This window comes from Protopterus annectens, chromosome 5.part1 (genome assembly GCF_019279795.1).
Source record: "Protopterus annectens isolate FY-2018-M chromosome 5.part1, PAN1.0, whole genome shotgun sequence".
NCBI classification, from domain to species: domain Eukaryota; kingdom Metazoa; phylum Chordata; order Ceratodontiformes; family Protopteridae; genus Protopterus; species Protopterus annectens.
In genome coordinates this window covers 639,179,651-639,205,425 of record NC_056736.1, presented here as the reverse complement: position 1 = coordinate 639,205,425, position 25,775 = coordinate 639,179,651, and the positions used below count along the sequence as shown (strand labels likewise).

General features: G+C 43.0%; 1 protein-coding gene across 8 annotated transcripts in view; it reads right to left on the bottom strand.

Annotated features, from left to right (window-relative positions):
* The window catches only part of SLC7A1 (solute carrier family 7 member 1), a 1,877,700-nt gene that overhangs the window by 125,266 nt on the left and 1,726,659 nt on the right, over nucleotides 1-25,775 (bottom strand). For all 8 annotated transcript variants that reach the window (XM_044073262.1, XM_044073257.1, XM_044073255.1 and 5 more), the window contains 2 exons: nucleotides 7,829-7,995; nucleotides 7,605-7,713 (listed from right to left, as the gene is read on the bottom strand). In XM_044073262.1, coding sequence (XP_043929197.1) covers nucleotides 7,605-7,713; nucleotides 7,829-7,995 — 276 coding nt within the window. The remainder of the gene's footprint in view (nucleotides 1-7,604; nucleotides 7,714-7,828; nucleotides 7,996-25,775) is intronic.

Genomic DNA, 25,775 nt, shown 5'->3' with positions numbered 1-25,775 from the left:
GGCATGAGTATTAAAGGCAGCACAAATAAAACACTGGGCCTCAAGATGGTCTGGCCCCAGACAACAGATATGGTTCTTGTGGGCATTTGAATTTGGAATTTTATTCCCACAAGAAGTGCACCGTTTAAATTGGGTAGATTTTTCTGACATTTTGAAAGGATGTAAGCTTACCAGAAAAAAAAAAACACAAGTAACAGTGTCCACTCTAACTGACAATTCACTATAAACTTTTTTTTTTTTAATAACTAGAGAAATATAGTTATGTAAACTATACAGAGCAAGACAAAGCCACAAGACAGAAACAGAATAAGAGGGGAATAAACTAGCCCTAACGCCTGCAAAAAAAACTACCAAATATTTAGAGGGAGGAAAAAAGACAAAGGTTAGCTAAGATTATAATTATTAGACGAGCAGCAATAACAAAAATAAAAAACCCACAAACTTTGTCTAAAGCTTTTGAATATGAAATCCATGTCCTGTCGCAATGGTGAGAAATGAGATCTGAAGAATAGGGGATGGTATAGAGCATTGTGGGTAGAGGAGGAGCTCAAGATTCTCAAGTCTTAAAAATGCGGCTGATTCGGATCTGTAACCCCCATCAGTGAGGAAGAATGAAAAGGAAACCATCAGATGCTTAAGTTATCCCTTCTTTCATATCTAAATTAGTGTGCATTGCAACTCTTAGCATATTAACCAATTTTTCCATCTTACCTTCAAAATCTGCAACATCTAGTCAAAGACCACCAATTACTGGAGAGCCCACATTCTGCCTCTCAGCAGTCACCTTGGAAAAAGTGCTTATTTTTTGCTCCTGCTGAGAGGAGGAGCATAGGGACATTATTTCCTAGAGACTGCTGATCACCAGAAAGCCTGATGACTGCTTTATATATACCAGCTTGGAATTTGTGCTTGTATTTTTGCTCTTGGTGAGAGAAGAAGCAGAGTGCATTGATTCCTGACTGTTTCTGATTAGGCAGTGAGTGTCTGTGTTGGACCTTCCTGACTGGTCTGGCTGTTGTTCAAGGCATCTACCAGGAAAAGGCTACAAAAAGCCTACAGACCGTTGCATCATCTGGGACAAGACTGTTGATCACCAGACAGCATGTGGCCCGATTCTCATCTTGGGACTGGTGCTACTGTTTTGCTTCTGGTAAGAGAAGAAGCAAAGTTGGATTGTACACCAGCAGCATCAAGCTGTGGTGAAACCAGTACTAGTAGCAGCCAATCAGACAAATTTCCTCTTTTCCTCACTCTTGACAAATCTAATTCTTTGTCTTCAGTACGTACTGCTTGATTAGCTGCTGTCTAACCTCAGAACATCTCTCCTAATACTTTATCCATAAACCAACAATGCCTATCTATCACTTTCCCCTCAAGTGTTTGGCAGTGCCCTGTATAGACAAAGACACCTTGAGTTGACATTTTTCTTGTAAAAGCACCCTTGAAGTTTCACCAATACTTAGTTGCACACAGAACTGGTCTCTAGTGGCAAGCACTGCCCCCAGAGTTGCAAACCAAACAGCTATTCCTGACATTATTTTATATTCTAATCAATAAGAAAGGGCCTGTTGCCATGGATATTAACTTTCCCACTATCTCTGTTACAGGGTTGGTGGATATGGGCATCCTGAGGCAATGTAGAAATTGTCTCATGTTTACTGACAACCAGCTAATTCTCAAACAAACTGATATGGTATATGAGAGATGTATTTACACAGTACCACTGGAGGCAAAGCTCTCACATTAAAGCATTCCTAATGTTAATCAAGTTGTCAGTAGTACACATGCTGCACCCATTGCACACAGTTCAGAGCATACAGACAGATCCACATATGCTGAGGTATTTAAATGTAACATCCTAAACCCCAAATATTTCTTCGATGAAGTACATATAACAAATAACCTCAGCAGCCCTGCATGTACTATTTCAAAACAACACCCACATCAACACATATAGATGCATCTCATGGAGTCTCTACTTCTAAGCCCATAAGGTGAGCCACCACACAATCCAACATTCTGGTTATTGGTGACTCCATTGTGAGACAAACTGATGTCCCTCTCACCAGGCTGAGTAAGGAGAAAGTCATGGTCAGTTACTTATGAAGGGTCAGGATCTGCCACATTACATACGCATTCAAGTCACTGGACCACAAGTACTAGTATGACTTAGTCATATTCCGTGTAGGTGTAAATGACCAGAGAACTACCTCCCCAGACTATATGAAGAGAGACATCATGGAGCTCTCAGAATGTGTTCCAGGCTGGTATGAGCCTAGCACTGAGCAGCATTTTACCTTGTCCAAGGATGATGCCACAATACAAACAGAAGATGACTGAGTCTAATAATTGGCTTAGTTTGCGATGTCATTCTAAGGGGGTGCAATATTTGTTAGCATAGAAAGGAAAGTTCAACAGACTTCTGAATATCTTTGAAGAGGGAGTCCAAACACTGGCTCTTCCTCCAGACACAAATTTAACAGCAATCTAGTCACATCCTCCAGTAATGGCTGCATTCTAAGCTAGGCATGTCTGCATATAACAGTGACTGTGGCTACTCTTTTGAAAAAGCCATAAATGGTGTCAAAGCCACATTTGACGATGCTCTTGAGAACTTTAGTACCTGTCTGACTAGCCAAAGTAATACCCATATGCATTTCATCAGATACATCAGATACTCTGTTCTCTACATGCTTAAGAATGAGAGACTGGTACTGGATTATATGCGATGCTTGATTATTGCCCTCATGGGCCTAAAGCAGAAAATTACAAGGAGCCTTTTTATTTAGTGCGTCTACAGGTTGTAATTTCAAATAGTAGACTGCCGTTTATGTGGTAGTTCATGGGAACAGAGTTTTTAACCAAAGGGGATGACAATGCCCTTTTTGGCATTGAATTTCAGGCCATGCCTCTGACACCAGGCATCTGTCTCAGTGAGGCCTTCTGTAGGATGTCCACATCATTTGGGGACATGACTATGGCTCCTAGTTTGCCGTCATCTGCTAACTTCGGTAGCCAGAGGCCTTCTGTGTTATCCTGTACTTCAGAGAAGTAGATACCAAACAGGAGAGGTCCCAGGACTGAACCCCGTGGTACTCCACTTGTCAATGGTTTGAAGTCAGATTTGGAGTCTGCAACTTTTACAGTGTGGGTTCTGTCAGTGAGCCAGTTGGCAACCCATCTTGTGACGTAGGGATTTATACCTAGTTTAGTGAGTTTAGCTATAATTCCAGAATGGGGGATGGTGTCGAAAGCCTTGGCAAGGTCAAGATAGGCTGTGTGAACCACCTTACCCACGTCTACGGCTTTGGTGACTGCCTCAAAGAAGTCGATCAGGTTCAGAAGGCATGATCTGCCTTTCACAAAACCGAACTGGGTGGGGCCCAGAGTTTGGAGGTTACCAATGTCTTTGTTTATGAGTTCCATGATGATACGTTCCATGGCCTTGCAGACCAGGCTCGTCAGGCTAATAGGGTGGTAGTTCCCAGGATCAGTGGTGGCTCCCCCTTTGTGGAGTGGGATAACTGTTGCTGTGCACCATTCAGTGGGCACAAAGCCTGACTTGAGACTATGACTGAACATGGTGCTTAGGTGGGGAGCCAGTTCGTTCTGAAGTTCGTGTAAAATGCAGCCTGGGATGTTGTCCAGTCTCATGGATGCTGTGTTTTTGGTTTTAGAGAGTGCAGCTTTTACCTGCACAGATGTCATTACAGGGACTCTGCATTCTTCCTGTATAGATATGGGCCCTTTAGGGGGTGAAAGGTGGGGTAAAGTTAGCACTGAACCTATTTGCCAGGATGAAAAGCAATATCAGTTGGTTCAGTAATTTTTGTGCCGTTGTGCTGTAACTCAGAGCAGATCTGGGTATTGCCATTGAGATTCTTGACATAGCTATAGAATGCTTTGTGGTTGCCCTTAGAATCAGTGGTGATTTTGTTTCCATAGCTAGCTTTGGAGGATCTTATAAGGGATCTCAGCTTCTTACTGAGGTTGACCAGGGAGCTCCTCCACTCATGGGATTTTAATCTCTTTTGCAAGAGTTTCTTCCTTCTGTTGTAGAGTTTGTTTATGGCAGGGGACCACCAGATTGGCTTCCTTTTTTTGGAGGATAGCGTCTTAGTTCTGTTTGGGATAGCACGATCCATGCACTCGTGTAAATGCTTATAGAGTGTATTTGTGTAGGATTCAGCAGTCGTAACTGTATTGTCCATCTGCATGGGTGTCATAAAGTTCGCCACTTCTGTCTTAAGCATGAAGTTGGCTTTGGAGAAATTTTTTATTGTGGTTTCCATAATGGTGGGTGGGGGCGGGATGTGGATATCTAGGGTGATTTGCTTATGGTCAGATCTGACCAATGAGGAGATTACTTCAGATGTGGAACACCGGTCACTCATGTTGGTAATGACTAGGTCTAGGATATTGTTGCCCCTGGTGGGGGTGTGGATAAGTTGATCCAGGGCATTGAAATTTATGAATTCCAGAAAACGTTGAGCGAAGGAGTTGGTACACTAGTAGTTTTCCCAGTTAATGGTGGGGTAGTTGAAATCGCCCATTATTAGGGTGTATGGTTGAACCCTAATATTTTCCAGTATATCAAGAAAAGAGGAATGGGAATCCTGGGGCATGATGGGGGATCTGTAGCAAGCTACAATTTGGATTGCAGTTTTGCCCAGAGTTAGTTGCACTTAGATAACCTCGGATGCATTATGCTGCACAACTAGCCTGGAGGTGTGGATATCCTTAATGAATATGGACACACCTCCACCTTTGGTGTTTTCATCCAGGTTAGATGGCCAAAAAGTGTGGTATGAGTTATAGCCTGGTAATGCAGGGGTGCTCTCTAGAGCCTTGAACCAGGTCTCATTCACTGCACAGATATCGATGTTCTCCATTTTAAGGAGTGCCTCGAGTGAGTGCATTTTGAGATTTAGACTTCTAGCATTGAGTAGCATTACCCTCAGTTTTTGCTTGCCAGTTCCTGTTACGGTGGTGAATTTGTCATTTGAACTTTGCCTAAAAAAGGCACTACAGGGACAGCAAGACCCTTAGCCAGTGTCCAGAATCCCAAGGGCGACAGGTGCAGGCCATCTCTGGCAAAGCATCGTGGTCTGTCGACCATGTCGTCCCAGGCAGACAGATACTGGATCCCCTTAGAATAACACCAGAAGCTTAGCCAATTGTTGAAGTCAATCATTTTGTCCTTCTACTGCGGTATCATTCTGGGCAATGGCAGGATGCTACTCAGGACTAGGGTCATACCTGCCTGGGCTACAAGATCAGAGAGCTCTTCCATGTCTCTTTTCATGTAGTCCAGGGAGGTTTGTCTCAGGTCGTTCACAGCAACATGGACAATGACAGAGTCATATTTGTACTTGTTGTGGAGTAACCTGAGTGCGTGGGTTATGAGGTGGATCCTGGCACCTGACAGGCAGCTGACAGTAACCTTCTCCTTGTTTAGCCTGGTGAGTAGTGTCATGTGATCTATATACAGTTTTACCCTTAAAAGACTCATCTTTCCCTTCTACCTTCAAGGAGAAATACTCATGCCTCTCTCTGAACTGCACCATCTTTGTATTTTTCACATCTCAACATCAGTTAACCTTATTCTTACCTCTTACATTACCTATTATCTCCCTATCTTGCTCCAGGCTAAACACCATCCACCAACACCATTATATTATTTCAAAACCCATCTGTTTTTCTTTAATTTCCAGGTCGACCACTCATATCTTTCCCTGAATAGCAGTATCTTCTAAATTCTCCATATTATTTTCCACAGTATTTTTATTTCTACCATGTTTTAACCTCTGTTTTATTTCACCATCCTGACCTCTGTCTTTCTTCATCTCTTAAAGTATATACCATCACCCTATATCCTGAGATCCTACATCTACATCCTGAGATTTTTATCTTACTCACACTCAGTCTTTCATTTCTTTCCAGTCCAGCTTCTCTTTCCTACTTAATACTTTAATGGACCTTATAATTAGGGCCTTAATACAACATTGTATGCAATTTTTTTTATCTTAAATGTTATATTAGTACATACTGTAGTAATTATAATTCTTTTTTTCTTTTACATTTTTACAATTATAAGTAAAAAAGAAGCCAACCAGTGCTACTAGTCCACAAAACACTCGAAACAAAGCACTGTTACTGTATTTTCTTTATTGTAACATCCTTAAAAACAGATGATTGAGCGCTTTCTTCCCTCTCAAGTAGGGATTTCATCAGAATCTAACTTTTTCCCTCCAAAATTTCCCCTTAAATAGTGAATTACATCATTAAATCATTAAAGCCTGGTGACTCATCTTATTAACATATAAAATTCATAAATATGCATTCAAAATATATTAATTCAAAATATATTCAAAGTGTAAAGTCCTAAGAAATAATATAACTATAAAAAAAGATAAATATATCTTAGACATTTTATATGAATGTGTGTGTACATATTTTTGTGTAACATTATTTCATTAACTCCACTTTTTTGTATAACAAGGGCTTAATAGAAATAACTTCATTCAGCCCAGGGACTTGACTTGCTTTTAACATAATTTGCCATCTTAGCTCCCTCTCTTCTATGTAACTTCTATAATTACCCCCTCTGGGGTTCTTTAAAACCTTCTCTAAGATGGCAAATTCAAAACCTAAAAAACCAGAGCAGTTTGTGGAATGTTTACATAAAGCATTGTTTAGATTTTTATTAAGTATTTGGTAAGTGTGCTCATAAATCCTGTCCTTTAAATGCTTTTCTGTCTTACCGACATAAAAACTAGGGCAGGTTTTACACAGCGCCAAATAAATCACACCTATAGTTTGACAATTACCTTTTTCAAACTTTATTTCTGTCCTTAGAATGTTGTTTAGTGTAACACTCTCCCTAATGGTGGTGCTGCGGTAGCGTTGTCGCCTCACAGTAAGACGCTGTCCGGTTCGATTCTCAGCTAGAGCGTCTTCTGCATGGAGACATGTGTGAATGGGCGTACCTTTGTTGAAGGTTGTGCGTCAGGGCTGGTAACTCGGCATGTAAAAATCAACTACCAATCATTAGCTGACCGGAGTTCTGCTGCGGCGACCCCTAACCGGGAAAAGCCGAAAGACACAACAACAACCATTTATGCTTTGTGATTTTTAAAGTTCTGTTCTGTACCTTGTGATGTTTTGTAATATTTTATGTTTGTACGATTTGCATAGAACTGCACTATATTTGTATGGAGCTTTTCTCCATAGGCCTCCACTGAAAATGGGTTTTTGATGCCCAGTCATACTATCCCAGTAAACAAATGCAAAATAAAAATAAATAAAAATAAATTATGATTTGTATAAACTTGACATTTTCCTTTTACTTGGATCTACACTACTCTCGTTGAAAGGCTATAAATCTTCCAAATCTGATTTCTGCGCCGCTTTACATTTAGACTTATTTCATTAATTAAGGTAATTATTTCCAAAATAAACAAATAATAAATTATAACAGATAAATACTTACTTCAGCAGTTTAACTAATGCAGAGCTTGTGTGAATAAAATTTCATCTGCAACACAGAAAACTGATTACCCTAATGAAACAGCTGCCACATTTTCAAGTATAACATCACTTACCTATCACCATCCATATAGAAAACCGTATCCAAGTGCCTACCCCCAGCTGCATCATAAGGTACACATTTACAAAAATGCTGATCACTGGCAGAACAGGCAAGAAAGGCACCTGAAAGGAGAATGAAAGTACTAAAAATTGTGGGCAATCAACAGGAACAAAGCATGGCTCTGTAATCTAAGAAATACACTGTAATGCACATATGTGTTATATCTGCACTAGTTACCTTGAAACTCAGCTTGGTTTTACTTTGTGGTTGACGGTAGATCACAATAACAACGATGGCAATACCAAGAAAGAGCACTATAACAGAAACGATGACCCACACATTTCCGTTAATCAAAGCATCTTTTCCAAGTACGGTCACTAAGCACAGCACGGAGATAACAAGTCCTGCAGCAGAAGAAAGGAATTGACAGTGTTATCAGAACCAATGTAACTGTTCAGCGGTTACATAAGTTGTCTATACTAGGCAGATGGACTTATTCCAACTTAATGCTGCAGCACTAGATCATGTATGATCTACAGCTGCCCTGCTCTAACATCTTTAAAACAGTAATTTGTTTATCACATTTTATTTATTACATTTGTTAACTGGGAACGTCCGACTGGGCTGGGAGTCCATTTTCAGCAGAGGCCCAGGGAGAAAAGCTCCAGACATACAGTACAGTAGACAACATGTGCAAATTATTACAAGCAGTAAATTCAACTACAGAGATTATCTAAAGTTAAAAATAAATAGAATTGTTATCAAAAAATATTGTTTCACAACATAATTAGGCATGTAGCATATATAGGAAAATAACTAGTTTGCCATGGTTAGGAGATTACAGTAGTGGGAATGATAAGAAGTACATTGGATGGAAATAAGAGAGGAATAGAAAGGACAGTAAGAGAGAAGCAGCAGCAAAAGAAAATCCCTTTAAGGTAAGAAGGAGGGTGGAAAGATGTGAATAGTGGAATTAGCCAAGAGTATGGCAGGAGCAGAGCCAGTGGTCTGTTAGATATTTAAGTAGTTGTTTAAACTCAGGATAGTGGGGACAGTTAGTAATGGGTTGCGGTAAAGTGTTCCAGAGTTTGGAAATCTTATGGGAATATAGGCAGTCCCCGTGATAGTTGTGTGAGAGGGATACCTCTAGTAGTAGTTTATTTGAGGATCTGAAAGTCCTATTATTCCTAGTGGGTTTGAATCAACTTGGAAAGAGCTGGACAATTGGTGGGTTGGTTTATTAATTTGTGGATTATAGTAAGTTGGTTGACAGAAGATTTGGGAGTTGGAGCCATTGTAATTGGGAGAGGGCAGAACAGTGGTGTGTCCTGTGTGGGGCACTTGTAGCGAATTTGGCAATTTTATTATAGCAAGATTCCAGGTTGTTTAGGTCAGATTTTCGCAGGATGGTGAGAATTTGAGATCCACAGAGGAGGGTGGATAGCAGGAGGGAACGGACAGTGGCAAGTCTGGCATTGTGGGTGAGATATGGTCTGACCCTGTATAAGGTGCCCAGTTTGATGTGTACTTATTTAATTGTAAGGGAAACATGTTTGGTGAAAGTTAGATTCTTATCTATAATGACCCCTAATAGTTTTATGTCAGTAGTGGGTTCGATGATGGTTCCATTAGAGGAGTGAATTGACAGAGGGACTTGGCAAGGTTTGGCTTTTTTTCTTTCAAAGACTATTAATTTAGTTTTGTTAGGGTTTAGTATAAGCTGATGTTCTAATAGATATTTTTCTATGCTCTGGAAGGTGGATTGCATTTTTAATTGAAGTTCTTAGGGTGTGGGGGCAGAGCATATAAGGGTAGCATCATCAGCGTATTGAACAATGTCTGCTTGGTACGTTGCAGAGCTAAGATCATTAGTGAATAGAATGAAGAGGAGAGGGACGAGTATTGAACTTTGGGGGACGCCCACCGAGATGGGAAGTAGGGGAGAAAGCGAATTTTGCCATTTGGTTGCTTGCTGTCTATTAGAGAGGTAGCTAAGGACCCAGGACAGAGATGATGAGCTGAGCCCATAAGTTGAGAGTTTGTTGGGTAGAGGTTGATGAGACACAGTGTCAAAGGCTTTAGACATGTCAAGAAAGATGGATGAGACTGCCTGGCCTTGATTTAGGTGTGAATGAATAGTGTTAGTAAATGAGATTAGAGCAGTGGAAATACTATGCTTGGGTCTGAAACCATGTTGTGAATTTGATAAGAGATGGTTGGAAAGCAAGTGGTTGAGCAGTTGTTTATGGACACATTTTTCAAGGATTTTTGCAAGGGGAGAAAGAATGGCTATATGGCAGAAGTTGGATAGGTCTTTAGAAGCACCACCTTTGTGGAAAGGAATGATGTGGGTTACTTTCCATAATACTGGGACACAGTGTTCAGAAATAGAACAATTGATCAAAATGGATATGGGGTAAGCTACGGATGGGGCTGCTATTTTCAGAAATTCGTTAGGGAATAGATCAGCAGCCAGACAGCAGGGTTTGAGTTTAGACAGGAGAGATCTTATAAAACTTGTTTGAATGGGAGAGAAGCAGAAAGGGTTTGGATTACCAGGTGTGAAGGTGGGGATGGTCAGAGGTGTTACAGGTAGGATGGTCTTCATCTTTCATACGATACTCCCTCCTTTCTGCAACAGTCTACTCCAAAGCATCTCCTGTGGAAAAAAAAAACTGTCCTAAACTTACTTCTAAATCATTCTCTCTCTAGACAGGTACAATGACTAGTTCACATGTAGCATTTTCTCTTTAATATGATTTCCACTGTACTCTTCCTACTTCATCAAAATATTGTTAGTCTCGCACTCCCCCTTCATCCATCAATGAAAAGGTGTTAATGCCCTTTACTATTTCCATTCAGGTTAGATGGTATGGTGCTGGTGCTGTCAGTGCTGTTTTTTCTAGACTCTGTTCTGTCACAGTCATAAGCATCAGATTTCTGAAATGGGAAAAAGTGCTTTAGCTGGGGCTAGAACAATGAGCTGTATAATCAGCACCAGCCTGTTTTTCCTTCTTCCTCATTCTCCGTCTTGATCTGCTCTGTCTAGTGCATAAAAAGTACAATAACACACCTTCCAGAGTAAATGTAGTACTGCTTAAGTAGTAGAAACAAGCAATAAACAAATCAGCAGCAAAGCAGTACTCCAACCATGCAGTCCATAAACTAAGTCCACCATGAAATAAAGTAAAATAAAATAGAATATCTATTTATTCCAAAACTGGTAAGCACTTTCACTTAGGAGCTTCTTCAGACCATCAAACAGACAAATACGGGTCAAGTACATTTAAATAGTATGAGTGCACCAATCAGATGATACCAATCATCTCTATGCTAAGAAACATTTAAAGAGCCATCACACTACCCACAAATCACTTTTAAGCTAAGACACATATATATCAAAATATAAAACATATAAGAGGTATATATATATATATATATATATATATATATATATAACATAGAAAATGTGACAAAAAATGCATGCATAACACAATACATATGCTTGAGATAGACGTTATTATTTTTAAGTCACATTTTTCTGTTATATATATATATCTTATATGTTTTATATTTTAATATATATGTATTCTTAGTTTAAAAGTGCTTTGTGCATTATGTGATGTCTATTTAAATGTTTCTTAGCATTGAGATGATTGGTATCATCTGACTGGTGCACTCATACTATTTAAATGTACTTGACCAGTATTTGTCTGTTTGATGGTCTGAAGAATCTCCTAAGTGAAAGCACTTACCAGTTTTGGAATAGATATTCTATTTTATTTTACTTTATTTCATGGTGGACTTATTTCATGGACTGCATGGTTAGAGTACTGCTTTGCTGCTGATTTTGTTTATTACTTCTGTCTAGTTTATGTCAATACATCCCAGAGCCCTGTAAGACTTCATCCTGTATTAAAATAGCTAGGATTTCTCCAGGTGCACCATATACTTTCTTAAAGAACTCTAACCTGAGTACATAATTCTGCACTTTTAAGAAATAAAACATAAATACTAATGATCCTCAACCCAATGTAATTTTTCAGTTTTCATGCCTCTTTGCATGTTCTCTCATTCCTAACACAAATTTGCACACTGACAGTAAATACACTGAACAAATCTGGCTCCAGTAATGAATACAAATATGCTTTAGCAATGATTGCTGTCACTGTTGTGCCTTTAATCAGATTTTATATTAATTGTGACCACTGACACAGACATGCAACATCAGGGCAAGGAAGTTAATTTATCTCCCAGTCAACAGCCAAGCAAAAGAAGAACCACCATTGAGGAACCAGCAAATAGTAAAGTCAAGGAGCAAAGGGTGGAGCCATTTTTACTGCTAAAAACAAAAAAATGGTGCTCAGATAGCAGGGCGCTTCATCAGCTGGAAGACGGCAAAGGTTAAACATAGAAATTGATTGGCTGCACATTCTCTAGGTGGATCAGGGGCAGCAGCAACAAAAAGAGTACAATGGTTGCCTCTGGACTTGTATATTATTTGAATTTCTTATTTTAAAAATGCTAATGAAACTGGGATGTGTAAGCTTTGAGCTTATTTGGGCAAGGAGAAATAGAAACAAGGATGAATATTACTGGATTTTTCAGTTAAGCAGTTTAGCAGAAAAGTACAGTTGTGTACACTTACCATAAATGTAGATGTTCGAGTGTATTCACTGTTGCAGTCATTACATTTGGGTTATCTGCTTGCAGGTAGCCCTCAGTCAGCCTGATTATCAAAGTCTTGGGTCCTGCATTGGTTGCTGTCTCATCTTCCATGACGTCAGGTAGTCAGGGGTATAAAGCATGCAGCCGACACCATTACATCAGTTTTTCTTGCCCCAGATGTCAGGTGCCCTTATAATGGGAAGCAATTATATACAAGGTTACACCTCCAAAAAAAGCAAATACACCAGAAAGCTTTATGTAAAGTAAACAAGAAGAGAGATATAGTCAATAGACGTCAGAGGTCTGGAGGGAGGGTAACCAGGACTGCAACAGAGAATACACTCGAACATCTACATTTATGGTAAGTGTACACAACTGTACTATGTTCTTCATGTTTCACTGTTGCAGTCACTACATTTGGGTAGATTCCCAAAGCTAAGGAAGGGAGGAGGCAATTAGAGAGCATTAGGACCAGCTATAAGGCCCTGCAAGATTGCAGTGGCAAAACCAGCTCTGGATTTAGAAAAAATTGGCAAGTGGTAATGCTTGGTGAAGGTATGTACAGAACTCCCGGTAGCAGCTTCTAGGATGTCCCCGGTCGGAACACCTCTGAAAAAGGCTGTAGAAGTAGATGCAGCCCTGGTGGAATGGGGTCTTATCCCCATGTGGGGTAGGTTTTCCATGGTGCTTATAGCAGAAATGAATGCAATGGCCTATCCACTTAGAAATGGTTTTCTTTGAAATGGCCTTCCCCTCTGCCCCTGCAGCAAAGGCAACCAGCAGCTGTTCAGATTTCCTGACAGGCTTAGTCCTGTCCAAGTAAAATCTAAGTTGTCTGTGCACGTCCAAGGAGTGCAGTATTCGTTCCCCTTTGTTCTGTGGATTAGAAAAGAAGGTTGGCAAGTGAATGGACTGGTTAAGGGCCACACTGGATACCACCTTGGGCATAAAGGAAGGACTGGTCCTGAGGGACACCCTGTCCGCATGAAAGATGATGAAAGGCTCCACTGCCATGAGGGCCTGTAATTCAGACACCCTTCTTGCTGAAGTGATGGCTAGAGGGAAGGCTGTGTTCCAAGAAAGGGATTTCAACTCTGCAGTTGCAGCTGGCTCAAAGGGAGGTAGAGTGAGCTTTTCCAATACAAAGTTAAGGTCCCAGGCTGGAGTAGGGGCTCTCCTGGTTGGTCTTAAATGTTTGGCCCCTCTGCAGAATTGCTTCAGCAGTGGGTGAGAGAAGAGGGGTGGCTCCGTATTATAATGTGCTGAAATGGCCGAGGCATGAATTTTAACAGAAGAGAAGGAAAGGCCCTTGTGAAGCATCTCTGTTAAGTACTGAAGAATATGAGGTAAACTGGGCACTGTTGTGCCCATCCCCTGAGTTTGGCTCCAGGAACAGAATCTTTTCCACTTTTCAGCATAGGATTTTCTAGTACTAGGCCTCCTTGCCTCCAGAATGACATCCAGCACTTGCTTACTGAGGGATGGCAATGGAGAGCTCAGGTGATTAGCCAGGCTGCAAGGTTCAGGGTTTGAAGCTGGGGGTGCAGAATCTAGCCCTCCTGCTGGCACAGCAGGGAAGGGGTCTGAGGCAGGTGCCATGGTTCCAGCAGTGACACACTGCGCAAGAGGGGGTACCAGTGCTGGCATGGCCAGTCTGGTGCAATGAGTATTGTCCTTGGTTTGTCCTGTTTGATCTTTAGTAGAACTTTCGAGAGGACAGGCAGAGGGGGAAAGGCATAAACTGAGAGTTTTTTCCAGGTGAAGGACAGGGCATCCACTTTCCAAGCTTGTCTGTGGGGAGTCCTTGTGCAGAATTTGTCCAATTGGTAGTTCTGAGGGGAGGCAAACAGGTCTATCTCTGGGCTCCCCCATTTGTTTCTCAAAATGTTGAATATCTTTGGCTCCAGTTTCTACTCATGTGGGTCGATGAAATTTCTGCTTAGGTCATCTGCCAGTGTATTTAGCTTGCCTGGCAGGAATTGAGCTTGTAGGTGCACTTGGTAGCTCAAGGCTGTGTTCTACACAGCCATGGCTAGTCTGCAGAGAGGGTATGAGTGGGTTTCCCCCCCCTTGTTTATGTACCACATAATAAGAAGTTATGTACCTACCATAACGTTCCATGTTAGTTGTCTTCTCTCGCCTTCTTTCTTGCTGGATGGGTTCGGAGCCGATCCTCGGCTCCGACTCGGCACTTGCTAAGCTCGAGAGCTAATTTTACCAGCTTGAGGCAACCCTATATCCCATGATGCAAGGCGGAGACTACCCAGATCTCGTTTGGTAGCTAAGGAAATTAGGAATATATTCTTCCAACTGCAGAGGAGGAAGAAAAAGTAACAATACTAAATGACAATCATAAACATCATAATCCTCTAGAAAGGATCAACCTAATCTAGTGACACTAGAAGCTGATTAGCTAGAAAAAGGATAAAACCTCTTAATAGAAGAGGCATAATCTTCTCGGTCTGATCAGTCTAGGGGGATGGAGGGCGGGACGCAAGAAAGAAGGCGAGAGAAGACAACTAACATGGAACGTTATGGTAGGTACATAACTTTTTAATGTTAAGTTGTCAATCTCGCCTTCATTCTTGCTGGATGGGACCGCGTCCCTAGCACCTCTATCCTGGGTGGCTCAATGGAACAGACTCTTGAGAATGGTGGAACCAAAATTCGCTCTGTCTCTGGAGGCCAAGTCTAATTTGTAATGTGAAACAAAGGTATGAGGAGAGGCCCATGTGGCTGCTGCACAAATAGTGTCTATTGGAAGTTTAGCTTGAAAAGCTGTTGATGTAGCTAGAGCTCTGGTAGAATGGGCTTTTGGCTTAGAAATCAACTCTTTGCCTCTGAGCTGATAAATGTAAGTAATCACAGAAGACAGCCATCTAGATAAAGTCACCTTGGAAACTGGAAGGCCTTTCCTGTTCTCTGCATAGGATAGAAACAGTTGATCAGACTTCCTAAAAAGTTTAGTTTTGTCCAGATAATATCTGAGCTGGCGGTGAACATCAAGACAATGTAATTTTTGTTCCGCTCTATCAGAATAATTTGGGAAAAACACTGGAAGATCAATGGATTGATTTAAGTTCGTCTGCGATGCCACTTTTGGTAAGAAAGACGGATTAGTCCTTACAGATACCCTGTCTTTGTGGAAGATTAAGTAGGGAGGATGAATGCAGAGAGCATGAAGCTCAGATACTCTCCTGGCAGAAGTAATGGCGACTAGAAAGAGTGTCTTCCAAGAAAGAAATTTCAACGAACAGGCAGCCGCAGGTTCGAAAGGGGGAAGAATCAAGGATGTTAAAATTAAATTTAGATCCCACTGTGGTGGGGGGTCTCTAATCGGAGGTTTAAGTAAAAGATACCTCGAAGGAATGCCTTGCAAAGTTTATGTGACATAATGTTGTGGTCCAAAAGGCCTATATGAAAATTCGAAATGGCTGCCAGCTGAACTTTTACTGTGGAGGAAGAGGATCCTGAATGAAAAATCTCAGCTAGGAAGTCCAAGACCGAATGAATAGGAGCAGTATAGGGGTCTATGTTCCTAGCTTTTGCCCAGAAGGAGAAACGTCGCCATTTACTAGTGTAAATCCTTCTGGTAGAAGATTTTAGGGAAGCTACTATGATATCCCGGATGGGATTAGAAATCATAGGAAGCCTGGCTAAGGATGGAAGTGGAGCAACCAAGCAGTGAGGTTGAGAGAAGGTATGGATTGGTGCAGCTGCCCCGACTGGTGGGTCAGAAGATCTGGAACCGGGTCCAGATGCCATGGCTGTACCAAGAGATAACGATGTAGGAATGGAAACCATATCTGTCGAGGCCAATAAGGGGCAATGAGAATCAACTTGGCTCTAAAGGCGGTTGCTTTCTGAATTAGTTGAGGTATCAGCGGAAAGGGGGGAAAGGCATAAAGAAGTCCCCGGGGCCAATCTTGGGTTAGAGAGACTCTGGGGGGATGGCCTGGAAGGGGGAAGAGAGAGAAGAAGTCTGGGCATTTACTGTTTTGAGGTGTAGCGAAAAGGTCGCAGCAAGGAAGGCCCGACTTCTGAAAAATCTCTTCCGTCACTGATTGTTTGAGAGACCACTCGTGAGGCATGAGAATAGCCCTGCTCAATCTGTCCGCTATGATGTTGGATTTCCCGGGGATATGCGTTGCTATCAGAAACCGCTGAGAAGAGATTGCCCATTGCCAAAGTCTGAGAGCCTCTCGACACAGTGAATAGGATTTGGTTCTGCCCTGTTTGTTGATATACCACACTACGGACATATTGTCCGTTTGGACTGCAATAATTCCCAGGGGAAGAGAGTCGTTGAGGGCTTGCAACGTTAAAAGCACTGCTCTCATCTCTAGGACATTTATGTGCAGATGGTATTCGAAAGGTTGCCAAGTGCCATGGACCATCCTGCCCTGATAATGCCCCCCCCACCCGATCAGGGAGGCGTCTGATGTAACCGTGGCGACCGGGGCAGGAGGAACAAAGGGTCTGCCCTGATGGATTTGAGGGGACGATATCCACCAGGTCAGATGCCTTTTGCAAGTTGGAGTGATTATGATCCTGTGACGCATGGGTAGTTGTTGAAAGGACCATTGGTGAATAGCATCCATTGTAGAAGGCGCATGTAAAAGCGGGAAGGAAGAAGTGTTATGGCGGCCATAAGACCCAATACTTTCAGAGCAAATCTGGCCTGAATTTTGTAGCTGAGAAGAATCACCTGGATGTGACTTTGAATGTCCAAGATCCTTTGGTCTGTTAACTTTGCTGAAAGTTGTACGGTGCCCAATTTTGCGCCTATAAAAGTAATAGATTGACAAGGCGACAAGGCAAATTTTTCGAAATTTATAGAAATCCACAGCCCTCTGCAAATGTGAATGGTGTAATCTCTAGCCTGGAGAAGCTGATGCCTGGTGGTGGCAGTGAGGAGCCAGTCGTCTATATATGGAAACACCTGGAATCCTTGACGTCTCAGGTGAGCCGTAACCGCTGCCATACATTTGGTGAACACTCTGGGGGCTGTAGTGAGTCCAAAGGGCAGGGCCCTGAATTGGAAGTGACTGGTCCCCAGCCGAAAGCGGAGAAATCTTCTGGAGCGCCTGTGAATTTATATGTGATAGTACGCATCCTGAAGATCTATCGAGCACATCCAATTGTCCTTGCTCAGAAAGGGTAAAATGGACTGAAGCGTGACCATCCGGAATCTTGATTTCTTTACAAACTTGTTTAGTTTGCTCAGATCTAATATTGGTCTCCAGTCCCCTGTCTTTTTTGGAACTAAAAAGAACCTTGAGTAGATTCCGGATCCTACTTGGTCCGCTGGGACTGGCTGGATGGCTCTTTTTGCTAGCAGTTTTGATATTTCTAGTACTGCTAGTTCCCTTAGACTGGGTGGAACGTCTGGAAGGGTTCCCTTTTGCTGAATTGGGGTTTGAATAAAGGGAATTTTGTAACCCTCGGACATAATTGACTGTACCCATTTGTCTTCAGAAAGGGAAAGCCAGGCTATTGGGTACAGCGATAATCTTCCCCCGACTGCCTCCGAAGGTGGACAATCGGGCAACATCTCAGGGATGCTGGAAGGGTTTGTCAGAAAGAGGCTCTCTGCTACCCTGATTCTGCGGACCCTCTCTGCCCCTAGGGCGGCATCTATTATTGTTACCCCCTCTGCCTCTGGGGGTAAACTGACTTTGTGCATCAGGCGTGACTCCTTGAGATTTGCGGAACCACATTTTCCCTCCCTTCTGTCCTTTGGGGTAAGGTCTTGAAGGGGTGGAGAAACGGACTCCTACGGCAGAAAGTCCTGCCATCTTGTTCGCATCTAGTCAAAGTGTCTTTCACTTGAGGTCCGAACAAGGTCGAACCATCAAAAGGGGAGTTTGTGAAGGATGCCTTGAAGGGGTCTGCAAAATTACAAAGCCGCATCCAGGACTGACACCTTAAAGCCACTCCTGTGCCTGCGGCCCTACTCGCTCCATCGGCTGCATAAGAAATGAGCTGCATGGAGGAGTTAACAATGGAGTTAAGGATTCCTAGCTGTGAGCTAATCTTATCCTGAGACCCAGCAGCTGACGGATCCTGTAAAACTTCTCCCAACTCTTTAAGAACATCTCTTTGAAGACGGGTGAAGTTGCACAAGTAGTTCAGCGATCTCATGGCAAAAGTCGCTGAAGACAAAATCCGCTTGCCGTACCTGTCCATAGTTCTAGAATCCTTGTTAGGAGGATGGACAGGTACTGAAGGATCAGCTAGTTCCTTCTTGGTGGCTGCAGCCACCACCATGGCATCAACTGGGACACCCTTTGTCAAATATTGTCTATCTGGTGGGGCCGTAATGAATTTAGAAGGCCTCCTAGGAATAGGTTCCACCGAATCCGGAGCCATCCATGCCTTCCGAGCCACTATATCCATAAGAGGGTCGAAAGGCGGAGACACCCAGGAGGTGGAGGGTCAAGATCCAAACGCCTCCAGGTATACTGACTCGTCCTCGGAAGGATTAAGGGAGGGCCAGTTCCCCCTCTGCTTAAGGAGTTCAAGAATGTCTGAGAAAGTGACATCCTCAGAGGAGGACCTTGGGGATCCCTCCGACTCATCCAAGTCAGTATCAGATGTAATAGACTCGGGGGAGTCTAGATGTTTCCTCTTACATGTCCTCTTACGCGGAGGTTCACCTGACGGATCAGGAGAAGCCTCGGAAGAGGAAGATATTCCCAATGGGGAAACCTGAGGCATTGGATCTCTGGGTCCGGGAGCAAGAGAGTGGGAAGAGACGTCAGCAGGCACTGTAGTGGGAGGAGCTGATGGAACTGTCCGTTGACTAAGCCCAGGGGCTAGTACACTCCTCATCACCTCGAAGGCTCCCCATCAGAGAGACCAGAAGGTTCCGCTCGAAGAGATAGGAACTCCAGGCCTCACCGAGAGGAAGGCTCGAGGCAGATGTCGGGCTGAGCTCACTGCGAAGCCCGAGAGGGAGAACGGGTCGGACAAGGGTCCGATGCCACTCACCCTCGGAGCCGGAGAGAGACCAGACGCCCGGATCCCTCCAATGAAGGCCTCAAGGAGGAAATCGGAGCAGAGGCACGGAGCCGAAGGGGTGGTATCGGCTCCGAAGCTACAACGGTCACGGTTCCGAGGAGCTCCGGCTCCGAGCTCTGTAAGAGAGTCGAAGGAGGAATGTTTGGTGGATGTGAAATAGCTACCGTCTGTTGAGACGGGCTATGGAGCATTTGGGCCAATGCCCGAGACTTTAATAGTCTACTCACCACTCTCTCGAGGTCATGATCAGACAGCCTGGACGACCGAGAAGAACGGCTCCGATGGCTCCGCTCCGAGAGCAAGGGTGACCTCGGAGCCGAACGTATCGATTCTAATGAGGGGGATCGAGATTTCTTTTTAGAGATCGATGGAGCCGAAGGAGCCGATGATACGTCGGCTCCAGCCGGAGCCGACACTGAGTGTCCAGATTTGGCAGTATCGGCGCCGGATGGAGCCGATACTGTGACTGCTAGAATGGAAGGATTGGCTCCGGCCGGAGCCGATCTCGACACTGGAGAAGTTAAACCAGTAGCCGACGGCTTGGGACTTGCAGCCGAAGGCCTGATAGGTTTCGAGGGCTTCCCCGGTGCCGACTTAGTCGGGGAGCTCTCAGGCTTTAATAAGCCCCTCAATATCAATTTATTTCTGCGCTCCTGCAGGACTCTTGGGCTGAAGGCATGACAGATAGCACAAGAGTCCTGCAGGTGCAGAGGTCCCAGGCAGTAAACACAAGAAGTGTGACAGTCTGTCAGAGACATCTTCTGACAACACGAGTCACACTTCTTGAAGCCTGAGACCTTTGTGTCCTTCGACATAGCTGTGTCGAGGAAACACAAGTTGTCAAGAAAAAAACACCAACACACACACACAAAAAACACCCAATCCAAAAATCTAAACTAAACAGGGATGCAACACAGTCAGACACAAAAAAATCCCTGACAGGAAAAATTTAGGAAGGGGAAGGCCTAAGGCCTAACCTAGGGAAAGGGGATAAATAACCCGAAAAAAAGGGAACACTAACGGGAATAGGGTTAAAATAAGCGTTAAGGTTAACAAAAAACAACTATAGTTATGAAAATTAAAGGGGTGAGACTAAAAGTCTTATTATTAAGAAACTTACCTGGAGCTGGTAAAAAAAGGCACCTCGTTAGCGAAGCGGCAAACGAGATCTGGATAGTCTCCGCCTTGCATCATGGGATATAGGGTTGCCTCGAGCTGGTAAAATTAGCTCTCGAGCTTAGCAAGTGCCGATTCGGAGCCAAGGATCGGCTCCGAACCCATCCAGCAAGAATGACGGCGAGATTGACAACTTAACATCAGTGGTGTTGTCCATCTTTACCAATAATTGTCCTGGAAGAATGTGGTCCTTGAAGGCTGTCAGAGAATTCTGTACAGCTAACATTTCTTCTTGATTGATATGCAGGTGCATTTGACTTGGGTTCCATTTGCAATGAATGTACTGCCCTGCCAAGTGAGCCCCCCATGCATAGTCTGATGTGTCTGTTGTTAGGGTTTGGCCGGCAGGGGGTACAGTGAATAGCAGTTCCTTGTTGTGGTGGCAGGCCTCTGCCCACCAAAGGAACTCTGTCTTTATACAAGGAATGACAGGAATAATTGATTCCCGGTCCTGAGAATGTTGACACCAGAGGCTTTTTAGATACCACTGTAGTTTCCTCATATGCAGTCTTGCATATGGAATTAGTAGAATGCAAGAGGCCATGAACCTCAGGTCTTGCAGTACTTTCCTTGCAGATAGCTGGGTCTTTGTGGCCAGTAGTTTGAAGTAGGCTGTCAAATAAACTTGTTTCTCTGGCGTGAGGTAGGCCATCTGGGAAGTTGTATTCAAGCTTGCTCCCAGGAATACAATTTGTTGGCAGGGTACTATGTGTGATTTCTTTTCGTTTATGGTGTACCCCAGTGAGATTAGCAGTTTCTTTACAAATGGCAGATGATTTAATAGTATGTCCTGGCTTTCTGCTTGAATTAGACAATCGTCCAGGTATGAGTATATTTGAATATTTCTTTGCCTGCAGAATGCAATGACTGGAGCAAGGCACTTTGTGAATACCCTGGGCACAGTAGATAAGCCAAAGGGCAGTGCAGAGAACTGATGATGCGTGTAGCCTGCTCTGAAGTGTCGGTATTTTCTTCAAGATTCCCTTATTGGGATGTGCAGGTAAGCTTCCTTTAAATCCAATGTTGCCAACCACGCATTTTTGCCTAGCATGGGAAGCATCTGATGAAGAGTTAGCATTTTGAATTTTGGGATTACCAAAAAGGTGTTTAGGATAGGCAGATCTAGGATAGGACGCCAGGAATTGTCTTTTCTGGGTACTAGGAAAATTCTTGAGTAAAAACCTTGCCCCCATTTCTCTTCTGGGACAGGATGAATAGCCCTGATACTTACAGGAGAGAGAACTTGCTTTTGAGCCTCTGCCCACTGATTTGGGGGTAGGTCTGGCCAACCGTTTGGGGTTGGTAAGGAGTGGAAGTGGAATCTGTATCCTTGGGAAACTATATTTAAAACCCATTTGTCTTGGGTAATGAGTTCCCAGTTTTTTGCATGCAGGGTTATCTTTCCCCCTAAAGGAACAGTCAGTTGAGCAGGGCTTGGAAGGTTTAAGGTTAAGTCATTCTGACAGTTTACCATAGGGGTGTGTCTTACTACGTCTAGCTTTGGAAGTGGGAGCCCCCCACTGCTTAGGCCTATGAGTATCTTGAGACTGAAGCCTGGGTGGTCTGCTGGTCCTGGGCTTGGACTGAGAAGGCCTGGAAGAGACAGGAACGGACCAATTCTTAGAAGGCCAGTGCCAACTAAATCTGGGAGGCTGTACTTGCAGGAGATCTTTAACTGTTTGCATAGATTTAGCTTTTTCCTCCATCTTTTTAAGTACTTCTTCTGCTTTGTTGCCAAACAGGCGGTCTTGGTTTAAGGGAGCATCCAGTAATTTAGCTTTAACATGATCTGGCAAAGTTTGCTCCTTAAGCCAAGCATGCCTTCTAAGTACAGACCCAATGACAGCAGCCCTGCAAGATCCCTCTAAGGAATCAAAACCACATTGCAAAGTATGTTTATCAACTTGTTCAGCAGAATGCATTAAATCCTGTAATTCTTTATTTTCAGCACAGTCAGGAATCAACATCATTTTCTGTTTAAGCAATCCAGTAATATGCCGCTGATACTTTAACATATGAAACTGGCAGTTTACGGCCCTAATGGCCAAAGTAGCAGAAGTGTATACCTTCTTACCCCATCTGTCCAGGGCCCTGGAATCTCTATCAGAGGGGGTAGGATTTTTGGCAGTAGTCTTAATGCCTTTGGGTCCCTGTGTAATGGTCTCTGGATCCGCAGTAGGATTCTTAAAGAGGAACTTGTGAGAGTCAGGTACTCTATAATACCTGTCCGGTTTCCTGGGAGCCAGAGGTAAAGTGTCTGGGGCCAGGCTAGATTCCAAGAAGGCATAATCTACAATGTCCAGTACAGGAGGGATAGCTAAAGGCCTGTGTTGAGGTAGAAGTAAGAATTCCTTAAGCCTCTTTTTGGAGTCAGAGTAATCCTGGCTTTCCCAGTGGAAATGCTCCCTAAGAGTATGCAAAGTTTCACCAAAAGAGAAATCTTCTGGAGGGGAAGCAGAGGGAATGGAATCCTCTGCATCAGAATCCTCATATGTAGATAATGGCAAATCCTGGTCATCAGAAGAAACAGAAATTTCAGAATCCTGATCAGAAGAATAAGAAGGAAAATCAGTTCTAGGTCTCTTAGAGGGAGAAGGGTGGCTTCCCCTGATTAGAGTAATAAGGTCTTCAGCCATTCTTATCATTTGCTTTTTAGGCATAGGGGCCTGACTATGCGGCCTGGGCGTCGGTTTTCTAGGCGTGGATCGAGTTTTAGGCCTTGAAGAAGAAGACGGCGTTGGTTTGCTATGCAAGTCAGTAGGCCTGAATACACCCTCAGAAGCCGGTGCCTGCACAGCGGCTCCGGACCCATCCAAGGTAGAGACATCCGCAGGTTCCATTGTCGAAGAAGCATCTCGCGACATACCGGACTCAGAATGGGTCTCAGTAGAGGCCTGCAAATCTGAAGTAGCGGGTATCAGGGGCTGCGAAAGCGCCTCACTGAGTACCGGCGAACTGGTGACTAGCTTAACGGAATTGTCGTCGGCAGCTTTGGACCTATGCGGTCTGTCTCTGTCTTTATCTTTACATTTTTTCGGAATGTCGGTAGTCAGATGGCTTACCGAAGCCATTTCTGGATAATTGAACAGAGTACCAAAGTAGGTAGATGCGAAAATGAAATGACGATGAATAGTTCGAGGTTTGAATAAGGCACAAAACCCACAGCGAGGGACGTGGTCTGGGCCTAAGCAAGGAATGCAGTACGAATGAAAATCTTTATGAGGTATTTGCTTTCTACAAGTAATGCAATTGTTAACTTTTACTGACATTGGTTTAGAGCAAGAAAAAAGATCCCCAATGGGGTACTTAGCTTTTTTGAAGTCTTCGGATCTGAAACTCGAAAACGAAAATTTCAGGAGTCGGCCAACCGGCACTTTCGAACTGCTTCTGCTTCGGGCACTGCACGGCAAGAAAGACTGATGTAATGGCGTCGGCTGCATGCTTTATACCCCTGACTACCTGACATCACGGAAGATGAGACAGCAACCGACGCAGGACCTAAGACTTTGACAATCAGGCCGATTGAGGGCTACCTGCAAGCAGATAACCCAAATGTAATGACTGCAACAGTGAAACACGAAGAACATCTATATTTACCGACTTTCAAAATAAACATATCGGAGTATGCTTTGTTGGTGTGGACCAGACACAAAGTGTAACTTCATGAAGAACACTCAGTTGTTTGAATAGCAATAGATGCAAACTAATCTGCTTTTCAGACAAAGGGGTGGGGGAATAAAAATGTAACTTCTACCCTTCCTGGAAAAACACTTAAGAGGACATGTTAGCTCATGACTGTCCTACAAAGACTGTGACTGCTGACAATCAGCCAAGTGCTGCTTGTTATAAAACAAAAACTCCATCTTGGCACTCACTAAAATGTGTATTTTGAAAATTCCCTAAAGAATATTCTGTCAGAATATTGGGGGAGCAAACGGATGTAACTAAGGACATTATTGTGAGCTAGACACAGTATTTGAACTGCCTACACAAAGTAAGGCCTTATTATATTTAATGCTATTGGCTGCCAAAAGAGCAATTGCTACAACACAGAAAATAGAAATCAAAATTTAATCAACCGTATCTGAAGTATGGAATACTGTACAAGACATAAAAAAATGGAAATGGGATCTTTAGAAAAGGGATGCTGCAAACAAATTATATAGAAGTAAATGGAATCTGTGGGAACAATACATGCAAGATGATGTTCAGGAGGAGGAGTGACGTCTGAAGGAAGGCAGGAATCGATCAGTTTAAGTAATGTTGGACTAGATGAGAGTTGTAAAGAAAAAAAGAAGGAAAGAAAAAATATATGTAATGTGTAATGTATGTAACTGAAAAATGTTACTATGTTTTCTCTCCCTTTCTATTAGTGTATGCCTGTTAGTGTATGTTTGCCTGTGTCGTAAGTGCTAGTTTAATAAAAGTGTTTTGAAATGTGTCTTTTGCATTGCATCTTTGTTTTCTGAGCTATTTAAATTTAAATGCATTAGAATAACTCTTAAATGCTACTTACAAAATGTTAATGCTTTTCCACAAAATGTCTGAGAGGAGCCTAAGATATTAACATGATCTTGTTTTACTGCTTTCTTGTCCCATTCCCAGGATCCATTTCAAGTCCCCTTTATAGAAGTTGTGCTAGGAAAAAGAAGTTATGTCTTACCATAATGTTCCACCCATCTGAGTCATCCACTTTCATCTGTTATCAATCTGTGGGTTTGGCTCTGATCCCACGGAACTGATTCACCCATTTGTATAGCTCCTGGATTCCAAAAACACTCGAGCACATCCCTTACCCATAATGCCTAGGGTAGATTACCTCAGATCCAGTTTGCTGATAAGTGAAAGAAAGATGTAAAAAAATAAATGAAGAGACCATATCTGGAGTAGAATTATATTCCAAAAGGAGAAACCTCTCAGGTGAACGTCTGTTTTCCCAGGAAATCTGGCAGGAGGAAGGGGAGATGACAGATGGATAAAGACAACTCAGATGGAACGTTATGATAAGACATAACTTCTTTATCTCTTCTTTATCTGAAGTTGTCAATCTTCATTCTGTCATCAACCTGCCAGCTGAGAGGTGACTGATTCTTATAACTCTTCAAAACAGCTCCTGAGAAAGTATTTGACAGCTCCTTTATCAGATTTCTCTGTAAACTAGCAAAATGTCCCAGGGAATTCAAAGACTGTAGGCCAAAGGTCAATGAAGCATAAACTTGCTTCCCGAATCTATCCATCATCAGTGACTCCTTAATGGGGGATGGATAGAGGAACTTTCTTCTGCTAGTTCTTTTTTAGTGGCTACCAGTACCACCAT